This window comes from Penicillium angulare (assembly GCF_028827245.1).
Source record: "Penicillium angulare strain IBT 27051 chromosome Unknown utg000004l_segment0_segment0, whole genome shotgun sequence".
NCBI lineage: Eukaryota > Fungi > Ascomycota > Eurotiomycetes > Eurotiales > Aspergillaceae > Penicillium > Penicillium angulare.
This window is the reverse complement of record NW_026623163.1, coordinates 8819974-8838318: the sequence shown is the minus strand read 5'-3', so window position 1 is coordinate 8838318 and position 18345 is coordinate 8819974. Positions and strand designations below refer to the sequence as shown.

Sequence of the window (18345 nt, the reverse complement as noted above, 5' to 3'; positions counted from 1 at the left end):
CCAATTCAGCTCATAGGGCATAGGGCTTTGACGTGGCTTCCCCGCGAAAGCTCCCCCAACTGCCTAACCACGCGCATTCTGTCCCTTGCGACCGCGATTGGAAAAGACGCTTGAGCTTGTTACTCCGGCCCCACCAATCCGCCAATCCCAGGATGACAGCTCGTTTAGTCCTGGTCATCGGTGACCTGTTCATTCCCGACCGAGCCCCTGTAAGTTGATCCGTATATGAGCTGAGCTCCATGGACCTTGGACCTCCCCGTCCCAAAATAGATCATGAATCATTTAGCTCATCAGCTCTCATCGTTCACAGGATCTCCCACCTAAGGTATGCACTCGTCTTTTGACATGATCATCTGGCGATCATCGCTAATCCTCATGGCAGTTCCGGAAACTGCTTACCCCCGGCAAGATCGGTCAGATCTTATGTTTGGGCAACCTCACCGACCGCGAGACTTATGAACACCTTCGTCAGGTAGCCCCGGACCTGCAAATGGTCAAGGGTGACTACGATGTCGACTCTCCGAACCTCCCGCTTTCCAAAATCGTCAACCATGGCAGCTTGCGCATCGGTTTCACCCATGGTCATACCATCATTCCACCCGGTGATGCTGATGCCTTGTTGATTGCAGCTCGACAAATGGACGTGGATGTCCTTCTCTGGGGTGGTACCCACCGCTTTGAAGCCTTTGAGATGGAAGGTCGCTTCTTCATCAACCCCGGTAGCGCGACGGGCGCGATGACTTCAGGATACTCAGCGGAGGGAGAGGAGCCTACACCAAGCTTCTGCCTAATGGATGTAAGTAATGAGCTATAAGTCACCGGTGCCCGGCAGTGATTACTTTACTAACACATTATGCAGATCCAAGGAGACGTTCTAGTGTTGTATGTCTACCAGCTTAAGACGGATGCCAATGGCGTCGAGAATGTCTCAGTCGAGAAGGTTTCCTTTCGCAAGAACCACGCTCCAGCCCCGGCCTCATCATGATCCAGCCAAGTCTCCCCTACTCCGCCTCTTCCTCCTCACCCCCGATCTTCGATCCCGTGTAAATAGTCTCTCCTGTCTCCTGCCTCTCTGTTTGTCCTCCAGCCTGGATTCCATGCTTTCTCAACATGACTCTTTGATACCTTGAGCTAGTGCAATTGATTCAATCCATATACGACTTATATCATATAGACTAGGACCATCTTGCTCATTTCCCATCCTCCATCAGGTGTCATTTATGCTCTGTTGATTTAATTTCCGTGTGCTCTATTAGATCATGTGCTACTTTAATTTGGCGGGTGCCTGCAGGCTTCCCTCGGGGACCTTGCTTAACTAGTTGGATGGATAGGCTAGATGAGAACCCACTTGATTGGTTCAACAGAACTTGGGATTGGGATTTAACGATAGAATCTTCTTTGAAGAAACATCTACAATTAAATATTCACCGCCTGACAAAAGAATAACTCTTCTGGAAGTATCTATTACCCCGGGGCTACTGTACTACCGTTGTAGTAGTTAACAAAGCGGGTGTTCAGTAAGTGACGCTAGTCCCAAAACAGCAAGCGCGAGTTATGAAATAATGAAACTCCCATCGCGACTCGACTCCACCCCGCAAAGATCAACTCCCCATTGAATGGATCTTGCTTTTCACAGGGTATAATTCATTTGATCTTATTTCACATCCATTCTATAGCTTAAGTGCTTTTCAAATTTCCCCCTGATTACTCAATCTTTCTCAAAGCTAGCCCCAAGGGCTCCCGGTTCCTCACCAACTCCACCCAAAGTCCAGAGTTTCTGCACCTCTCCAGCTCTTCAACACACCACCCACGTCTTCTCCGGACCCACCAGATACACAATGGCGACCGAAGGATCAGAGATCAAGGAGGAGCAGCTGCAGGTCCCTCACGAGGAGGGCGGCGACGAGGAAGTATGTATTTAGGACGCAATAACCTTCCAGTCGAAGCCATGAACCCAATTTTCTTTCACAACCATGCACCACAAAGAACCATACACCACAAAAAATACTCACATGACTTACTTGTTTTTGCTTTAAATAGGAGGAAATTGCAGCTATGAAGAAGCGCGTCGCCGAGATGGAATCCGAAGCTGCTAAATTGCGCGATATGCAGAACACTCTCGACCAGCAATCGTCGGACCTCGCAGAGAACAAAGAGGATGTTGACGCACGAAGTGTTTTTGTTGGCAATGTGGACTATGGGGCATCACCTGAAGAGATCCAGGCACACTTCCAAAGCTGTGGCTCAATCAACCGAGTGACTATCCTGCTAGACAAGTTCACTAGTCAACCCAAGGGGTGCGTTTGATCTCTTACCCTACACCTGGTACAAGGAGCTTGGAGAGATAAACTGACTGAGGGATCTTTCTTTACAGCTACGCATATGTGGAATTCTCTGAGCCCAGTCTTGTGGCCCAGGCTCTGGTTTTGAATGAAAGTGAATTCCGTGGCCGCAACCTCAAGGTAAGCTTCAATTATCTTCTTTCTTCCTTGTCTCACACGGCTTTTTACTAACAATGGCGTCAAATAGGTCACCCCTAAGCGTACCAATCTGCCAGGCATGACCCGCGGTCGTGGCCGTGGTCGGGGAGGACGCGGTGGTCGTGGTCCCTTCCGTGGCTTTCGTGGTGGCTTCCGGGGTCGCGGACGTGGCTTCGCACCTTACTAAACTCGTCGTTGCTTTCGTAAATTGCGTCCTAGGGTCTTGCACCTATTTCTCTGTCATTTTCAAGAGCCCACTTCCTTTGCAATAGATCGGCAGGGACAGGCCAGGGCCAACTACCTCCACTCCAAACGTCCCGCATGACGGCGTCCGAATCCTAAAAAAAAGACATGATTGGTTTTCCTTTCGGGGTTAGGAGTGGACAATTTGGAGTTGAGGATATCTTCTTTTTTTTTCCCTTTTTTCTTTTTTAAATGGATATGTACAATAATCGGACAGTCCATCGAGGGTTCTTAGCTGGGAGACTCTCGGCGAATTGTGTAATGGATATTTTGTCAATGATCAATTGACCATAGAACAAGATGACTTTCTTCGTATATACTATTTCGTATATTTGACTGACCATATAAAGTAAACTTTTGTCTAAGCCCTGTAAATAAAAGTCGCTGCCTAGTAATGGCTCTAACTGCATCAGTGACAAGTACTCAGTACCTGTAGACCAATACCTAATCAGTTCCTAATCGCCACCCGCACTGGAACGAGGATTACGTACGCCATGACTGGGGAGGGCTGTGGCTTGATCATGATGGAAAACCTGAGTAAAAGATGACATTGGACAAATGTAATAAGAAAACATTCTTTATATCCAAAAAATCCTGAGATAATGTGCCCAGGCTAGTCCATAGGCGATCTCCCGTTGCTCAGCCCCAAGAAAAGTACCTCGTCCACACTTAATACGTGGTGGGAGTACTTACGCCATACATCCCGCAAAGTGAAAGTGAATTACATACGCCCCGGCCTCCCTCCCTCTTCCTTCTCTTCTCCTCCGGATCTCTACATTCTACACCCCCCTCTTTCCACCAACATACCCTCATATCGACTGTTTCACCCCCGTCGAAGTCTTTTTGGTGGATTGGCGATCTGACGATACCGCGATTTCCCGCACCCGACCCCTCCTGGATGCGCGCGCCGTGTTCATTAAGGGCTTGATTGATCGGCCTCCTCAAATCGGTGTGCTGTGAAGAGCAACCAGGGCCACCATGGCATCCAATCTACCTGCGTATGTTCTTTGTCGTCACCTTACCCCAGGGATCTCACCCCGATGATCTAATTTTGGAGAAAATCCATGTTTCGGCCCTGATTTTACCAATGCTAACTTGTCGAATGTTACAGCCAGCCAAATCTGCGAGTCACGAGTAAGATTGCCTAGTCCTTGCCCACCTGGCGGGACACTGCGGGGTTCCTCTCAGAAGATACGGAAACTGACAATTTTTTCTCTTGTTATTACTTTACAGTTATCGCTGCGGACGGCCTCTACAAGCGCGATGTCTTCCGTATGTCATGTTCTTTAAACTTGCTCGGTTCGGCCCCAAGCGGGGTCGACTAACATCTCTCTAGGCTTCCCCGACCCTTTCGCGGTGGCTACAGTTGGGGGCGAACAAACCCACACTACTTCTGTGATCAAGAAAACCCTGAATCCTTACTGGAATGAACCCTTTGACTTGTATGTGATGGCATATTATCTGATCGCGAGTACGGGCGGAAACGGAAGTGGCTTATTAACGAATTGGTTATCGGTATAGGCGAGTCAACGAGGATAGCATTCTGGCGATCCAGATCTTCGATCAAAAGAAATTCAAAAAGAAGGACCAAGGATTCCTTGGAGTCATCAATGTTCGCATCGGCGATGTCATCGATCTTCAGATGGGGGGCGATGGTATGTCGTGGTGGATCCTGACGATCTCTCAATATGCGACCGATTCATTCTGACCTTTTCTTTCCTTTCAATAGAGATGCTCACTCGCGACCTCAAAAAGTCCAACGATAATCTGATTGTCCACGGAAAACTGATTATCAACCTGTCAACGAACCTTACAGCCACTACTTCCAACCAGCAAAATGGTGGTCTACGCCCGCAAAACGCTCAATCCTCAACCTCCAGTGGTCTCGTCCCACAAGTTGCATCACCAACACCTCCCTCCCAGGCTGGTCCCGGTCAAGGGGACGCCCTACCCGACGCCATGTCGAACGTGTCGCTCAATAACCGTACCCCATCGACTGCCGGACCTCCTGGCCTCCCTGCTCCTAACGGTGCCCCTCCTAGTGCGAGCGCTGCCTCTCGCACCAACTTGAGTTCTTTCGAGGACAGCCAGGGCCGTCTACCCGCTGGCTGGGAACGAAGAGAAGATGGCTTGGGACGGACGTACTATGTTGATCATAATACACGCACTACGACTTGGTCGCGTCCTTCAGCAAACTACAACGAATCTGCCCACCGCAGTCAGCGTGAGGCCAATATGCAATTGGAACGTAGGGCCCATCAGAGTCGTATGCTGCCTGAAGATCGAACTGGTGCTAGTTCTCCTAACCTGCCAGATTCTCAGCAACCTCAAACACCACCTCCTGGGACTCAACCTCCACCCGCGTCGGCTCCATCAGCAGCTCCAGCGGGATCCTCTGCAAATGCTGTTCAACTGATGGCAACGGGAGCCACCACTGCAGGCACTGGCGAGCTTCCACCTGGATGGGAACAGCGATCTACCCCCGAGGGACGGTCATATTTTGTTGATCACAATACTCGCACAACCACATGGGTTGACCCCCGCCGTCAGCAGTACATCCGCATGTATGGACAGAATCAGAACCAGGGTGGAAACAATACTACCATTCAGCAGCAACCTGTTTCTCAACTGGGTCCTCTGCCCAGCGGATGGGAAATGCGTCTTACCAACACTGCCCGTGTATACTTTGTGGACCACAATACCAAAACCACGACCTGGGACGATCCTCGTTTGCCTTCATCCTTGGACCAGGGCGTTCCGCAGTACAAGCGTGACTTCCGCCGCAAGCTGATCTACTTCCGATCTCAGCCCGCTTTGCGAATCATGTCCGGCCAATGCCATGTCAAGGTTCGCCGTAATAATATATTCGAGGATTCCTACGCAGAGATCATGCGACAGAGTGCGTCCGACCTGAAGAAGCGCCTGATGATTAAGTTCGATGGAGAAGATGGTCTGGACTACGGTGGTCTTTCTCGGTATGTTTTCCAGCGATTATTTTATTTGATATTTCAAACTAACCGCTCGTCTAGTGAATTCTTCTTCCTCCTCTCCCACGAAATGTTCAACCCCTTCTACTGCCTCTTCGAATACTCCGCTCACGATAATTATACTCTGCAAATTAATCCCCATTCTGGCGTCAACCCTGAGCATCTCAATTACTTCAAATTCATCGGCCGTGTGGTTGGTCTGGCGATTTTCCATCGCCGTTTCTTGGACTCATTCTTCATCGGTGCATTCTACAAGATGATGCTTCGCAAGAAGGTGACTCTTCAAGATATGGAAGGTGTTGACGAAGATTTACATCGCAACTTAGCGTGGACTTTGTGGGTCTTTTCTCAGTGCCGGCTTTGCTGGTTATTTTGCATTCACCCGGAAGCTAATAAACGTCATTCACAGGGATAACGATATCGAAGGCATTGTCGAGCTTACATTTTCGGTTGACGATGAAAAGTTTGGTGAACGTCGCACTATTGATTTGATACCCGATGGCCGAGATATCCCGGTCACTAACGAGAACAAGCCTCAGTACATTGAGTAAGTGATGATTCTTATGAGACAACTTTCCGTTACTGACTTGTGTAGGTTGGTTACCGAATGGAAGATTGTTAAGCGTGTAGAAGAGCAATTCAATGCATTCATGTCCGGATTTAACGAGCTGATCCCGGCAGATCTGGTGAATGTGTTCGATGAGCGCGAACTGGAGCTTCTCATCGGTGGTATTGCTGATATTGATGTTGATGACTGGAAGAAACATACCGATTATCGTGGCTACCAAGAGCAGGACGAGGTCATCCAGAACTTCTGGAAGATTGTCCGTACTTGGGATGCGGAACAGAAGTCCCGTCTTCTCCAGTTTACTACTGGAACTTCTCGTATTCCTGTTAACGGTTTCAAGGATCTCCAAGGTTCTGATGGACCTAGACGCTTTACTATCGAAAAGTCTGGTGATCCTGCTGCCCTTCCCAAGTCACACACATGGTATGATTATCTCAGCCCCATCAAGACACAAATGACATGCTTACTAACAATGTTACAGTTTTAACCGTCTTGACCTGCCACCGTACAAGACTCACGAAGCCTTGGAACATAAAATGTCCATCGCTGTGGAGGAAACTCTTGGATTTGGACAGGAATAGATATCCAGCTTAACCCCTGCTACAGACAGCAGAACATTCCAGCATCATATTCCTTGTTCCTATTCACTAAGCGCCTGTAACCACTTCTACCTGTTCCATACCCGCCCACTCGTCACATCTACCTTTCGTTATATTTCTTCCAACTGCCATATTGTAGCGGTGGTGCGCTTCCACGCATGGAATCATGGCATCCGGAACCCATATTGTTCTATCCAGTCGTTGCGTTCCGGCTCCCTATTATCCAAAGGTTTTGATCATACAGAGCAAATCCCGATCCCATTTTTGGACCTATCGCTTTGCGCTACTTCTATTTGTTGTGCTTCGAGGCACCTCCTAGCTTGTATATAGGTATTTCTGTGTATCATTGCGTGATCACGTCCACTGAATTTATTCTCGTCCTTAACGGGGCTTTGTGCTTTGTGCTTCGTCTACGAATATAATATATGGAATTTTCTCATCAGGATTGAAATTATTTAAATACCCAGTAGGGAATTACTGAAACGCCTCCCAGGTGGTATAATTTCCAACCGTCTTTCCAACGCGATGCCAGTCGTGATGCCAACCTCGGTTCCAACCTACTAAAATTGTAATTACCTATAGATGTATACTTGGAATAGTGCTAGACCTTGATAACAAACCAAGCTGTATTCAAGGCCCACTAACAATTAGCACCTTCCACGCAACGATTACTACTTGTAGATCGATACTTTCGCATGGATCCGCTGTTTATGGATAGTATTCCCCACTCCATAAAAACGGTCCATATGCCCGGAAATAAGGTGTCCCATTAATCAAGTCGAAAGTATTCAGTATATGCCGCAGATACCTTCATCTATCCGACGATCAAATGACCATAGCCTCTGAATCCATTCTAATATCATCAGGCTAACCGGTAACCTACAAGAGTAGCAATACCTATACACTATACACTTAGTCTTAGTGATTCCAATCATCTTTAAAGAACTATATCTCGAGAAAGAGGTACTTGTATCTATCTAGCGCTTATCCTTACCTTACTAAGAGTGGGCTTCGGGATTAGACTCGGATTCATGGTTGGCCCGATACCACCCAACACTTCCCCGTGGGGCTGATGTTCACATCCTCCCTCTATCAACTACACAATTTGTAGCTGGAACCATCCCCACTTCTCCCAAATCAAAACACTGGAGAGTAAACATGGCAACCAGCGTTCAGATCCCCAGTCCAGCGGGCTTAGACCCGTCAACAAGGAGTCAATCCGAAGATCGTCCTATTAGCAACATAGAAGATCCCGACGAGACCCCACCTTTACATGCGGTTAACGTCGCGCCCCGATGGAACGAGTCAAAGACCATGATATGGAGAGTCACAGCGACTTGTGTGTGTGCCTTTGTTATGGGTGCTAATGATGCTGCATACGGAGCGATCATTCCTTACGTGAGTATTTTGTATTTTATTCTATTGATCATGAGGTAAACAAGACGTAGCTAACATAATCTATTCATGCTGTTTTGCTAGCTTGAACTTTACTACCACCATACATACACCATCATATCACTAGTCTTTCTGTCACCGTTCATAGGCTATACCATATCAGCTATTTTGAGCCATGTTATCCATCAGCATCTTGGGAGACGAGGAATTGCATTCATCGGACCAACTTGTCATTTGATCACTTACATCGTTATATGCCAACATCCGCCGTTTCCAGTCTTGGTGGTAATGTATGTCTTTGTTGGATTTGGCAGCGGAATTCAAAATGCAGCATGGAACGTCTGGATAGGAAACATGGCAAACTCGAACGAAGTACTTGGTTTCTTCCATGGATTCTTCGGGGTAGGAGCCACTGTGAGTCCACTGATTGCTACAAGTTTGATAACAAAGGCCAACTGGGAATGGTATTCTTTCTACTACATAATGGTACGTGAACCATTCGAAATGTACTCCTGATTCAAACCCAACCTGACCTAATTAACACTCCTTACAAGACCGGAGCCGCGGCAATTGAACTCGTCTATGCCGTCTCAGCCTTCTGGAAAGAAACAGGATCAAAATACAGAGAAGAGAATCCAACAACAGGAAACAGAGGCGGCCCATTCACTCAAACCCGCATCTCACTAACATACAGAGTAACCTGGATCTGCGCAATATTCCTCTTCCTATACGGCGGAACCGAAGTAGCAATAGGAGGCTGGGTAGTTCTATTTATGACCAACGTCCGCCACGGCGGCGCCTTCGCATCAGGAATGACAGAAACTGGATTCTGGCTCGGTATAACAGTTGGTCGATTCGTGCTAGGTTTTGTCTCTCCCCGCCTAGGCCAAAAGCTATCTATCGCTTTATATATCATTTTAGCAATGGCGCTTGAGCTTATATTCTGGCTCGTCCCACACTTCATCGTGTCGGCTGTTGCTGTGGCGCTTGTTGGGTTCTTTCTCGGTACTATATTCCCGGGAGTGGTGGTTGTTGCGACTAGACTGTTGCCTAAGGATTTACATGTAGCTGCTATTGGATTTGCTGCGGCTTTTTCAATGGGTGGGGGTGCGGTGTTCCCGTTTTTCATTGGTGCTATTTCGCAGTCTAAAGGTGTGAGTATTCTTCAGCCTATTCTGTTGGCTATGTTGGCTGTTGCTCTTGGTGTTTGGGGGATGATTGTTCGGGCCCCAAGGCCAGAGCAGATGCACCATGTCTGATTTAAACGGTCATGATGATTACTGATTAGTCTGAGAACAATCTAATTGAATGAAGATTATTTAGATTAAAATCAGAAGATCAAAATTGGTATCATGCTGAGTTTAGCTACTCGTGTATATCAAAACTCCAGATATCAAGAAATGAAACAAGAAGAAACTCGCTATTCGCCCCACACCCCGTGTATTGGTGTCATGAGATCCCCATAAGTCTTCGCAGCTCTTTAAGCGACAATGGTTTGATTAAATAGTCATTAATTCCAGATGCAAGAGCTTGTTGATGCATGGAGTCAGAGGCAACACCAGTGACAGCCATGATGCAAGATGGTGTCATGCCTTTGTCCTTTTCGTATTGTCGGATTTTGCTTGTCGATACTAGGCCATCCATGACGGGCATCGAAATATCTATAAGGTATCAGAAATAACGTTATTTGACAGGTATAAAGGAAACCTACCCATAAGAACAAAGTCATATCGCTTGTCGGACGCCATGTACTTCTCCAGAGCGATGAGACCATTTGAAGCCGTGTCGTAGGTACAGCCGATCTTACGCATGAATGTGGCCATGATCTGTTGAGGTCAATTATTAGAATAAGAGCTCTAGCCGCGGTACTTGGTATGACATTTCTAACTCACTTTGAGATTGATATTGTTATCATCGACAACAAGAACATGCAAATTTGGAATTTCCAGTGATAAGGAGACAGGAGAAATGATCGGAAGAGTCAATGAATTAGCCACAGTCACCTCTATTGATGCCTTTGGCGTTGTGTCTCTGTCTTCAGCTTCATCTTTGACCGTTTCGGCCGAGTCGGGGGATGATGGAGGCTGCTCAGGAGCTTCTAGGTCCATAGGGGTATGTATTATTTGATTCTGTGCATCAGATTGGAGAAACTTTTGCACCATTAGTACTGCTTGTTCTATCTTTCGTGGCCCGAATCTGATATAGAAAAATCAGCATCTGAAAAGAATTCACACGGAATATGGAGACCTACGGCTGAGAGACGCGAACAAAGTTAGATCCAACAGCATCCTGCAAGATAGATATTTTACTACCGAGAATGATGAAAGACTTGACACCAAACTTTTCAGCGAGTGCCTCCAATGAGTGTCGATTCTCGATGGCGGTCCACAGGGTCTCCTCTTCAATTACAGCAACATCGCCTTGCACCTTGTCAAGAGATTCAACAAGGGAGACACCCCAGCCAAAACGAGACATGAGTATATCAGCAAACGTGCTCTGTATCGACAGTTTCCGCTTCGCCTCGGCCGTTAACAGACCCGTCGGCGTTTCTGCCAAGTTGGGATACCCATTGAAAGCAACTAGACAAGCGTGGCGGTGCGGTTGAGACAGAGCACTTTGAAACAAATTCGAATTAGGATCCTGCAGATTAGTATCCGCTGTGTTTTTCACGCCTTGCACGGGGATGTGAACATCAACCTGAGTTCCGATGCCAACCTCACTCTTGACATTAACATGTCCACCCAGTGAGGCTACAAGGAGCCGCACGATACTAAGACCAAGTCCAACGCCCTCAGCCAGTGAATCCTCCTGGGTAAAAGGGGAGAACAACTTGTGTCTGAGGAAATCAGGTGCGATTCCACTTCCCGTATCGGTAACAGTAAGATGGACGAAGAAAGATTGTGAATCAGGTTGGCATTTGGTTCGCGAGAGGGACACCTCCACAAAACCTTTCTTGGTCCACTTGATTGAATTCCCGAGGAGATTCATGACAATTCTCCGCCAAGCGCCGGGCTGAGATCGAATATTCCAGTGGTGTGATTGTTCGATGCGTACCACCACAGACATTTCGCTAGAGTCGCTATCTGTACCGGCGCCTTTTAATGATGATATGATGTTCGTATCGCCAGATGTGAGATCCTGAATTTTATGACCAGTGTATAGAATATTTGAAACTTCTTCGATCAACTGATCAAGGCTAAACTCGGAAATCAAACCCGAAAATTCTTGGTTGCGCTTCTTCCGGGCTTTCTTCGTTTGTGTCAAGTTGTTGATTTTACAAAAATCCAAACTAATGATTGTCAGTGAGAGAATTGTTCAATAAAAAGCGGATATACTAACAGGTGATCAGTTGTGTCAAGCAGAGTAAGCCCGGATGATTCAATCATTTGAACCATATCCTCCTGTGAAGGTAATAGAGCTGTAGCTTGCAGAAGCTCGGCGCTTGCTAATATTCCATGCAGTGGTGATCGCAGTTCATGGCTGACAGACGAAACAAAATCAAACTTGGACTTTTCAGTAGTACTCCAATGAAGACGAGAAATTTCCGATACGATAGAATCACCAAATACTTTGAAATAGTGCAGCTCCTCGAGTCCAAGAGATCGGTGGTTGTCTCGAGTCCAAACAAGAGTTCCCGCCATCCATCGAGACTGATGATAGTTCCAGAGCGGAAAAAAAAGAACTGATTTAGCACCTGGAAGCATTCTGGATAGGTCCAGGGGTATTGTCTCAAGATTTTCGGCGCGAGATTCAGTGTTGCAGTCTACACCTTTTTGAGCCCAATATTCTCTGCTGCTATTCAAATCTGCAAGATCAAAGACTTGACCTTGAGGAAAATGTGTAACCAATGTATCGAGTAGTTGTTCTGATATAGATAATTTTCGACCCGGGTCCATGTCCTCCATTTGAGATTTCTTCAAAGAGGACCCTAAAATCTCGCATGGCATATTTGGTTCATGGGTTGCGTTGCTCAGTGGCCCTAGAGGACTTGGAAGTGGCGCCGATGGAAACGTAGATGAAGCAGACTTTGGTAATGGCTCCCAGCCATCTTCTTCTCCGGTAGGGAGACTGTAGAGATGAGCGAATATTCCGAGTATTTACTTGTTCGAGAGAAAATGTACTCACTAAGAAGGGTTAGTTCGGCTTGCGTCCAGAAAAACCACACCATCTAGGTCCATGGATTGTTTCAAAAGAGCACTGGCGCGACAGAATATTCTTTCTATACGGTCGGATAAGGGTATACTGTCCGTCAAGGACACCATAGATGTATTCTGAGGCATTGGGTTGTTTGAGACAAATCCAGATCGTAGTACTTCATCTAGCGATTTCTCTTCTCCTGGTGTTGGAGCTTGGCGATCTGACAGATTCGAATTGATCGACGAAAGATCCGTGGTGGTCCCTGAGGGTGGCCCAGAGAAGAAGAGTGGCGATGGCTCCTCCGAGGGGCTGGTGGAGCATGATCGTGGCAGAAGACCGCTAGCATTTTGTGTTTCGGGCGATGAAATAACTGGGGATGGAGCATTACCGATTCCAACATTCGAAAGCTCACCAACATTAGCAGCCCGGGTACTTGATTCGAGACGATGATTGCTAGAAATCTCGCGAGGGTCAAAATCTGCATGATCTTTGACGAAGGTCGTTAGGCCCTTGACCAATCGTTCCGCACGGCGATGATAGTGGACGACCCGAGTGTTTTCGAGGTGCAGGGCAATGGCATCCGATATCTCCTGTAAGACGTTGACATCGGCATCACCAAATGCTTCGCGCGGCTTATCATCCACGACACAAAAGGAGCCGAGGACGTATCCAGAGGGACTGTATAAAGGAACTTCCGCATAGAATCGCATATGAGGCCATTCACAAACATACGGTCGGTCTTTGAAACAGTCTTCCTTTGTGAAATCGCGAATGATGTAGCGAGTCCGATTCGCAGTGACGTTGGCAGTGTCGATAACGCGTGAGAGATCCTGGCCAGTGAACAGGCCAATGGTGTGCGGACAGACCCCCCATATTAAATCCAATGTTCGAGCTCCCAAGTAGATTCCATCGCCAGGTAGATGCTGATCTACATTCCGGATGGAGATGGAAGTAGTCGCTTCGGCTATTATATGCTGATTATCGTCATCAATGATGGATACGAAAGAGCGATTGCATCCCAAACGATGTACGCCGAGTTGGGCCAAAGCCGTCAAGGTGATATCCGGCGATAAAATGGCGGCCGTTGGCTGTTCATCTCCTTTCGAGGCATCTTTCTCAGACAGGGACTCTTTTTCCGGATCGTCGGGCGATATAGAATCTGTAGCTGGACGATCTAAGGTACAATAATACCTGTTTTGGCAGTGGTCAGCACGATCGGCGGGAGGGGTATCCGCGTTGGTACATAGCAGAAGTCTCGTACCTGGATAGCTCCTGGATCCTCTTACGCTCAGCATCACACGAGGGCGGAGGAAAGGCGAGAGAGCCTGTTCGATTCATTATATTGACTTTCAAGCATTTCCTGTCGAATTTTGAAGGTAGATGTAACTGATGAAAATGGAGATTTTCCCCAGAAAACAGGCCTCAAGCGAGCTTGCGCTAGTAGGAAACCTGTTTTTACCCCCACTGGCTGTTCGCCATTGGAGAGAATTCAATCCTCGGTAACAGCTGCCCATCGGCTGTCATGTTCAGTTCTATCGTGGTCCAGCCTTTTTTCTGTTCCAACGGTGAAGCGAGATAGAGCATTCTAGAAGTGGTTTAGGTGCTCATGTGGCTTATATCGTACCCGCTTTTGCCCGAATTCTAATTGGGAGCAAAGCCGAGAGATGGTTGAGATGCAAAGTGGAGAAGAGGAATTTTGTGAATTTTGTGAATTTTGTTATTTTTGTCGACTTGGTGTTTCATATTCGAGGGCAGAATATACAGCCGGTGACATACTGTAATGTTCCTACGACACGATCTACATAGATCAGGTACTAGTTACTAGTACTACCTAGGTAGTACATAGTAGGACTGATATAATACTTGATGATCTACCTATGAACTCAAATTTATTCAGTTCCCCCCTGTTTACATGTACTATTTTAACTCTGTTATGCCTAGTTGGCTGCACATACGAGACGCCATCAGCTGATTAGGACGGAATAGTTCGGAATGCCTTTTTTTTTGATATTGAACTATTTCAAATATTTCAATTTAGACTTATCGATTTTCATCGCTGTATCCTGTATCTATATCGGATCTGTCATATCTATATCTACTATACCTTCAACATCATTCGTGGATGGCGTGCTTGGACCCGGAGATGACTCCACCATTAAAATGTGTAACTAACTAAGCCTCGGTCCTAAAGAACACTTCTTGATAATGCGGGGAAGCTTCTCGGTCAAAGTTCCTCCTTCTACGCTTCATGCCAATGGAGACTGAATCAAGAATTCGAAATCGCATTCCCAAGTCGTGTCGGCGATGTCACCGCCGCAAACAAAAATGTGCGGGCTTTCCGACCTGCTCCAATTGCCAATCCGCCGGTCAACATTGCTCACGCAGTGAAAGCTCCCCATCCTGGCATCATGCTATGTCCAAGGGCGCACTTGTACGTCGTATCGAATCACTCGAGGCACAACTTGCCGCCGTCTCGAAAGGGAAACCCTCTATCGCCCAAAGGGAGGGCGAGCAGCTTGACGCGACAGCCACGCAGTCACATGGCCAGAATACGAAGAGAAACCACCACTTGCATGGTGTTGTCCGATTTTTGACTCTTGGTCATGACTCCAATGAAGAACAGTCGTATCTTGGACCATCATCAGGGGTATCTCTGGTTGAGAATGTCAAGAAAATGCTTCATTACGCCGAAGAGGGGAAATTACTTCCTGTAACTCCCGGTAATCGGCCACAGCAGCCATTCATGCCAGATACTAGTGACGAAACAATGGCACCTCCACCAGATGATGAAACTGGGGCTCAGATCATCGATGCTTATTTCAAAAATACACATTCCCGTCTTCCATTTTTAAATGATAGTGAGATCCTCGAATTGCATGCAAAAAGGTACCAGCCAATTGGAACAAGCCCGGAAGGACAGTTTGGTCGATTCAAACTCTACATGGTCTATGCGGTCGGGTCGGAAGTAGTTCAAATGTCGGGAACATACGAATCGACCCCTCCAAGGGCATTCCTTACGACAGCGTTGCGTTTCGATCCAACCTTTCGGGAATCGATGTCTATCGCCAGCATCGAAGCGATGATGCTTCTGGTAGTACACACTCTAGTTTCCACGTCAAATTCCAGTGTCTGGTACATGATTGGGTTGGCAATGAGAACCTGCATCGATTTTGGATTGCACAGGGAATCAAGATATCAGAATTGTAACCCGAAGGAGGCTGAGTCGCATCGCCGACTGTTCTGGTGTGTTTACATCGTTGAGCGCCACACTGCCTGGGCTCTCGGTCGGCCATTTAGTATTCCCGAAGAGGAAATTGATGTCGAACCTCCATCTAATATATATGTCTCTATGGATACTGATCAAATGCTTGAGATGACTGACCAGACTCAACCCAATTTACAACCTCATTCTCCAAAGCCAAAACTTGGCAGATTTATCGCAACCATCCGGCTGCAAAGAATAGTCTCCGACATACACACGCGCATTTTTCGCATTGATCGGCCCGCCATAAGCCTATTACCAGAGATCACAACCCTAATGTCTACACTGCAAAGTTTCAAAGAGAATCTGCCCCCTCTCGACCTTGCCGAAAATGATTTTATCCAAATGCACTGGAATAATGCTATCCGGGTTGTACTCCAACCTTTCCTAGGCCTCCTTCATCCGGAAGACAAACTTATCAGTACCAGTCTGAACGCATCTGGACAAATGTGTCAACTTTTCAAGAGAATTCGTCAAAGGGACTCAACCATTCACTCTTTCCTCCTTGTCAACTCAATTTTCGCTGCAGGTTTGACCATGTGGTAGGTAACCCAGAACCGAATGAAATCAAAGCATGGCACTCATGATATCCAAGTTTTTGTCTCTTTAGATGTCCTAGTCTCTGGTCTCCAACCGTATCCAATGATATCCGCGCATGTTCCTTTTCACTATCTGTCATGTCAGAAAAGAACACCAAGCTGAAAAGGTATCGCGACGGGCTTGAAAACGTGATCAATTGTACCATGGATTTCGTCGAGAATGCATATGAAACGAGTAAAATCAACAATAGTATTGGTATGCAATCTCAATTGCACATGCGAAACAATGAACCTGTACGCACGTCTTCAACTTCACATTCGATGCCGAATATACAACAACCCATGCAACCTTTGCAAGAAACCGAGGCCCAGCAACTCGAAGCAGACTCGCATCACTTTCAAAATACCAATATATTTTTAGACATGCCGGGATTCTCTCCCGATTTGCAGTATCTATTTACTGCCGATCATGTGCATGCGTTGGATGCGTTCAATAGCATTTTCGCGGATGATTTCTGGGGAATTGACAGTATGAATGTACCATTTCAATAGAGTCCATCGTGAGTCTGGGCTAATGACCCATTCTAAAAAATCAACAAATCAAACTTCTATGTATTCCATCTACCAAAGATGAAGCAGACTTCTACACATTAAATAATTCGGATCACAAGAATACATGTCAGGTTGTTTATGTTATTCAAGCTGTAGCATAAAGTCATAATAACTAATATTCCATGGTTGGGACTTTCAGACGCGATGGGCAGGAGCCAAATCATCCAGAATGCCCAAATCCTCGCGCCTCGACTTGCTGGACGGGTCAAAGTAAGGGATCTCCCCAACACCTACAGCTCGATTACCACTCCGTGGTCCAAACCCTTCATGATCCGCAGTCGCAGTATGGAAGACACTTCTGTTGTCCCAAATAGCTAGAATAGATGTTAGTTAGTCAACTTCTCTTCAAATGGAAACATACTCGAAAGCCAGGGACCGTACCGATATCATTCGGGCTATTCCACTTAAATCGAACTTGAAGATCATGGCCATAGGTAATAAGATCGTGAAACCATTGTAGCATTGCCGCGCTCTCTTTGCGATTTAATCCGATGATTTCAGTTGGAAAAGATCCTTTTATGTCAATTAGCAAAGTACGAATCTCACGATGAGTAAGGCCAGCTTACCAGCTGCGAAAATAGACTTCCAACCAGTGATTGGGTTAGTTCGAACGACCTAGATCATGTTAGCCGAAGCGACAAAATGCAATAAATTCCAAACATACAGGATGTTCTGCACAAAGTGTCGGCCCAATGTTAACCGAAGATCCTCTTTCCTTCTCATAAAGTTGAAATTTCCCCGTTTCAGCCATCCGTCTAAATCCAACACCATCATGCTTTGCAGTCAAAGTTTCCAAAAACTTCTGATAAGACTCACTAATACGATCATAGATCTCATACCCCGAAGCCCAAAGTGTATCACCCCCAGTCTTTGGTAATTGCACCAAGCGCAGAGAGGAGAAATCAGCAGGCGCTTTCTCAAACCCGATATCACTGTGCCAAACAGCCGCCTGCTGTGTATAGGGCGTGTCCTTGTAGAGTTTCTTCCGGCCCTCGGAGTTGATAGTGCTAATTGAAGGATCTGAGTCACCGAATTCACGAGCATCGTTCGTCACTGGGTGAATGTGTAGGCCGTGATCGGAAGGACGACCGGTCAGCTCACCCATGCGCAGGATGAGCTCTTTCTGTAGGTCGTTGGTAAGGTTGTCTTGGGCTCGGAAGAAAACCACTCCGCGTTCGGCAACTGAGAAGGCAACGGAGAATCAGCGTCTGTCTTGTACACTTTCAAAGGGTTCAGATCATACTCATGATGGCAAGATCACGAATGCGGGCTTCAGCATCGGGACCATGTAGAATATCATCAACGATATTACAGGTATCCTTTGTGAACTCATTTCCAATCACTGGAGTCACCATAACAGGCTCGAACTGGTCGAGTGACCCCGATGAATGCTGGCGGGCTGGCGGATGCATTTTGAATGTATTCATGAACGCTGAGATCGGTTTGGAGATTTGCAAGGATTGAGAACAAGTTTGGGATCTTAAGATGATTTCAAAATATGTTTTTCATTTCGTGAGACGTAA

At 46.7% G+C, this 18345-nt stretch overlaps 7 protein-coding genes across 7 annotated transcripts; 5 read left to right on the top strand and 2 right to left on the bottom strand.

Annotated features, from left to right (window-relative positions):
- Positions 1-152: 152 nt before the first annotated feature.
- On the top strand, positions 153-985 carry N7478_007228 (vacuolar protein sorting-associated protein 29; the record flags this gene model as incomplete). Its single annotated transcript, XM_056923442.1, has 4 exons — positions 153-209; positions 311-325; positions 383-796; positions 860-985. The coding sequence occupies 4 exons, from the start codon at positions 153-155 to the stop codon at positions 983-985; spliced, it is 612 nt and encodes a 203-aa protein (XP_056781479.1).
- An 853-nt stretch (positions 986-1838) lies between these two features.
- N7478_007227 (polyadenylate-binding protein) lies at positions 1839-2667 on the top strand (the record flags this gene model as incomplete). The annotated part of the gene is made up of 4 exons (XM_056923441.1): positions 1839-1910; positions 2041-2297; positions 2375-2462; positions 2530-2667. The coding sequence occupies 4 exons, from the start codon at positions 1839-1841 to the stop codon at positions 2665-2667; spliced, it is 555 nt and encodes a 184-aa protein (XP_056781478.1).
- Positions 2668-3701: 1034 nt separating this feature from the next.
- On the top strand, positions 3702-6859 carry N7478_007226 (NEDD4 family E3 ubiquitin-protein ligase; the record flags this gene model as incomplete). The annotated part of the gene is made up of 10 exons (XM_056923440.1): positions 3702-3721; positions 3835-3857; positions 3957-3995; positions 4060-4165; positions 4245-4378; positions 4453-5698; positions 5753-6046; positions 6120-6257; positions 6306-6701; positions 6760-6859. 10 exons carry the CDS (start codon positions 3702-3704, stop codon positions 6857-6859), a joined length of 2496 nt encoding a protein of 831 aa, XP_056781477.1.
- Positions 6860-8035: 1176 nt separating this feature from the next.
- On the top strand, positions 8036-9531 carry N7478_007225 (MFS transporter; the record flags this gene model as incomplete). The annotated part of the gene is made up of 3 exons (XM_056923439.1): positions 8036-8275; positions 8357-8758; positions 8827-9531. The coding sequence occupies 3 exons, from the start codon at positions 8036-8038 to the stop codon at positions 9529-9531; spliced, it is 1347 nt and encodes a 448-aa protein (XP_056781476.1).
- Positions 9532-9721: 190 nt separating this feature from the next.
- Positions 9722-13747, bottom strand: N7478_007224 (hybrid sensor histidine kinase/response regulator; the record flags this gene model as incomplete). Its single annotated transcript, XM_056923438.1, has 7 exons — positions 9722-9933; positions 9984-10098; positions 10165-10468; positions 10524-11561; positions 11612-12340; positions 12398-13600; positions 13671-13747. The coding sequence occupies 7 exons, from the start codon at positions 13745-13747 to the stop codon at positions 9722-9724; spliced, it is 3678 nt and encodes a 1225-aa protein (XP_056781475.1).
- A 1075-nt stretch (positions 13748-14822) lies between these two features.
- On the top strand, positions 14823-16217 carry N7478_007223 (fungal specific transcription factor domain-containing protein; the record flags this gene model as incomplete). The annotated part of the gene is made up of 1 exon (XM_056923437.1): positions 14823-16217. One exon carries the CDS (start codon positions 14823-14825, stop codon positions 16215-16217), a length of 1395 nt encoding a protein of 464 aa, XP_056781474.1.
- A 740-nt stretch (positions 16218-16957) lies between these two features.
- N7478_007222 (TauD/TfdA dioxygenase family protein) lies at positions 16958-18234 on the bottom strand (the record flags this gene model as incomplete). The annotated part of the gene is made up of 5 exons (XM_056923436.1): positions 16958-17136; positions 17204-17335; positions 17389-17437; positions 17487-18004; positions 18066-18234. 5 exons carry the CDS (start codon positions 18232-18234, stop codon positions 16958-16960), a joined length of 1047 nt encoding a protein of 348 aa, XP_056781473.1.
- Between the last annotated feature and the right edge of the window lie 111 nt (positions 18235-18345).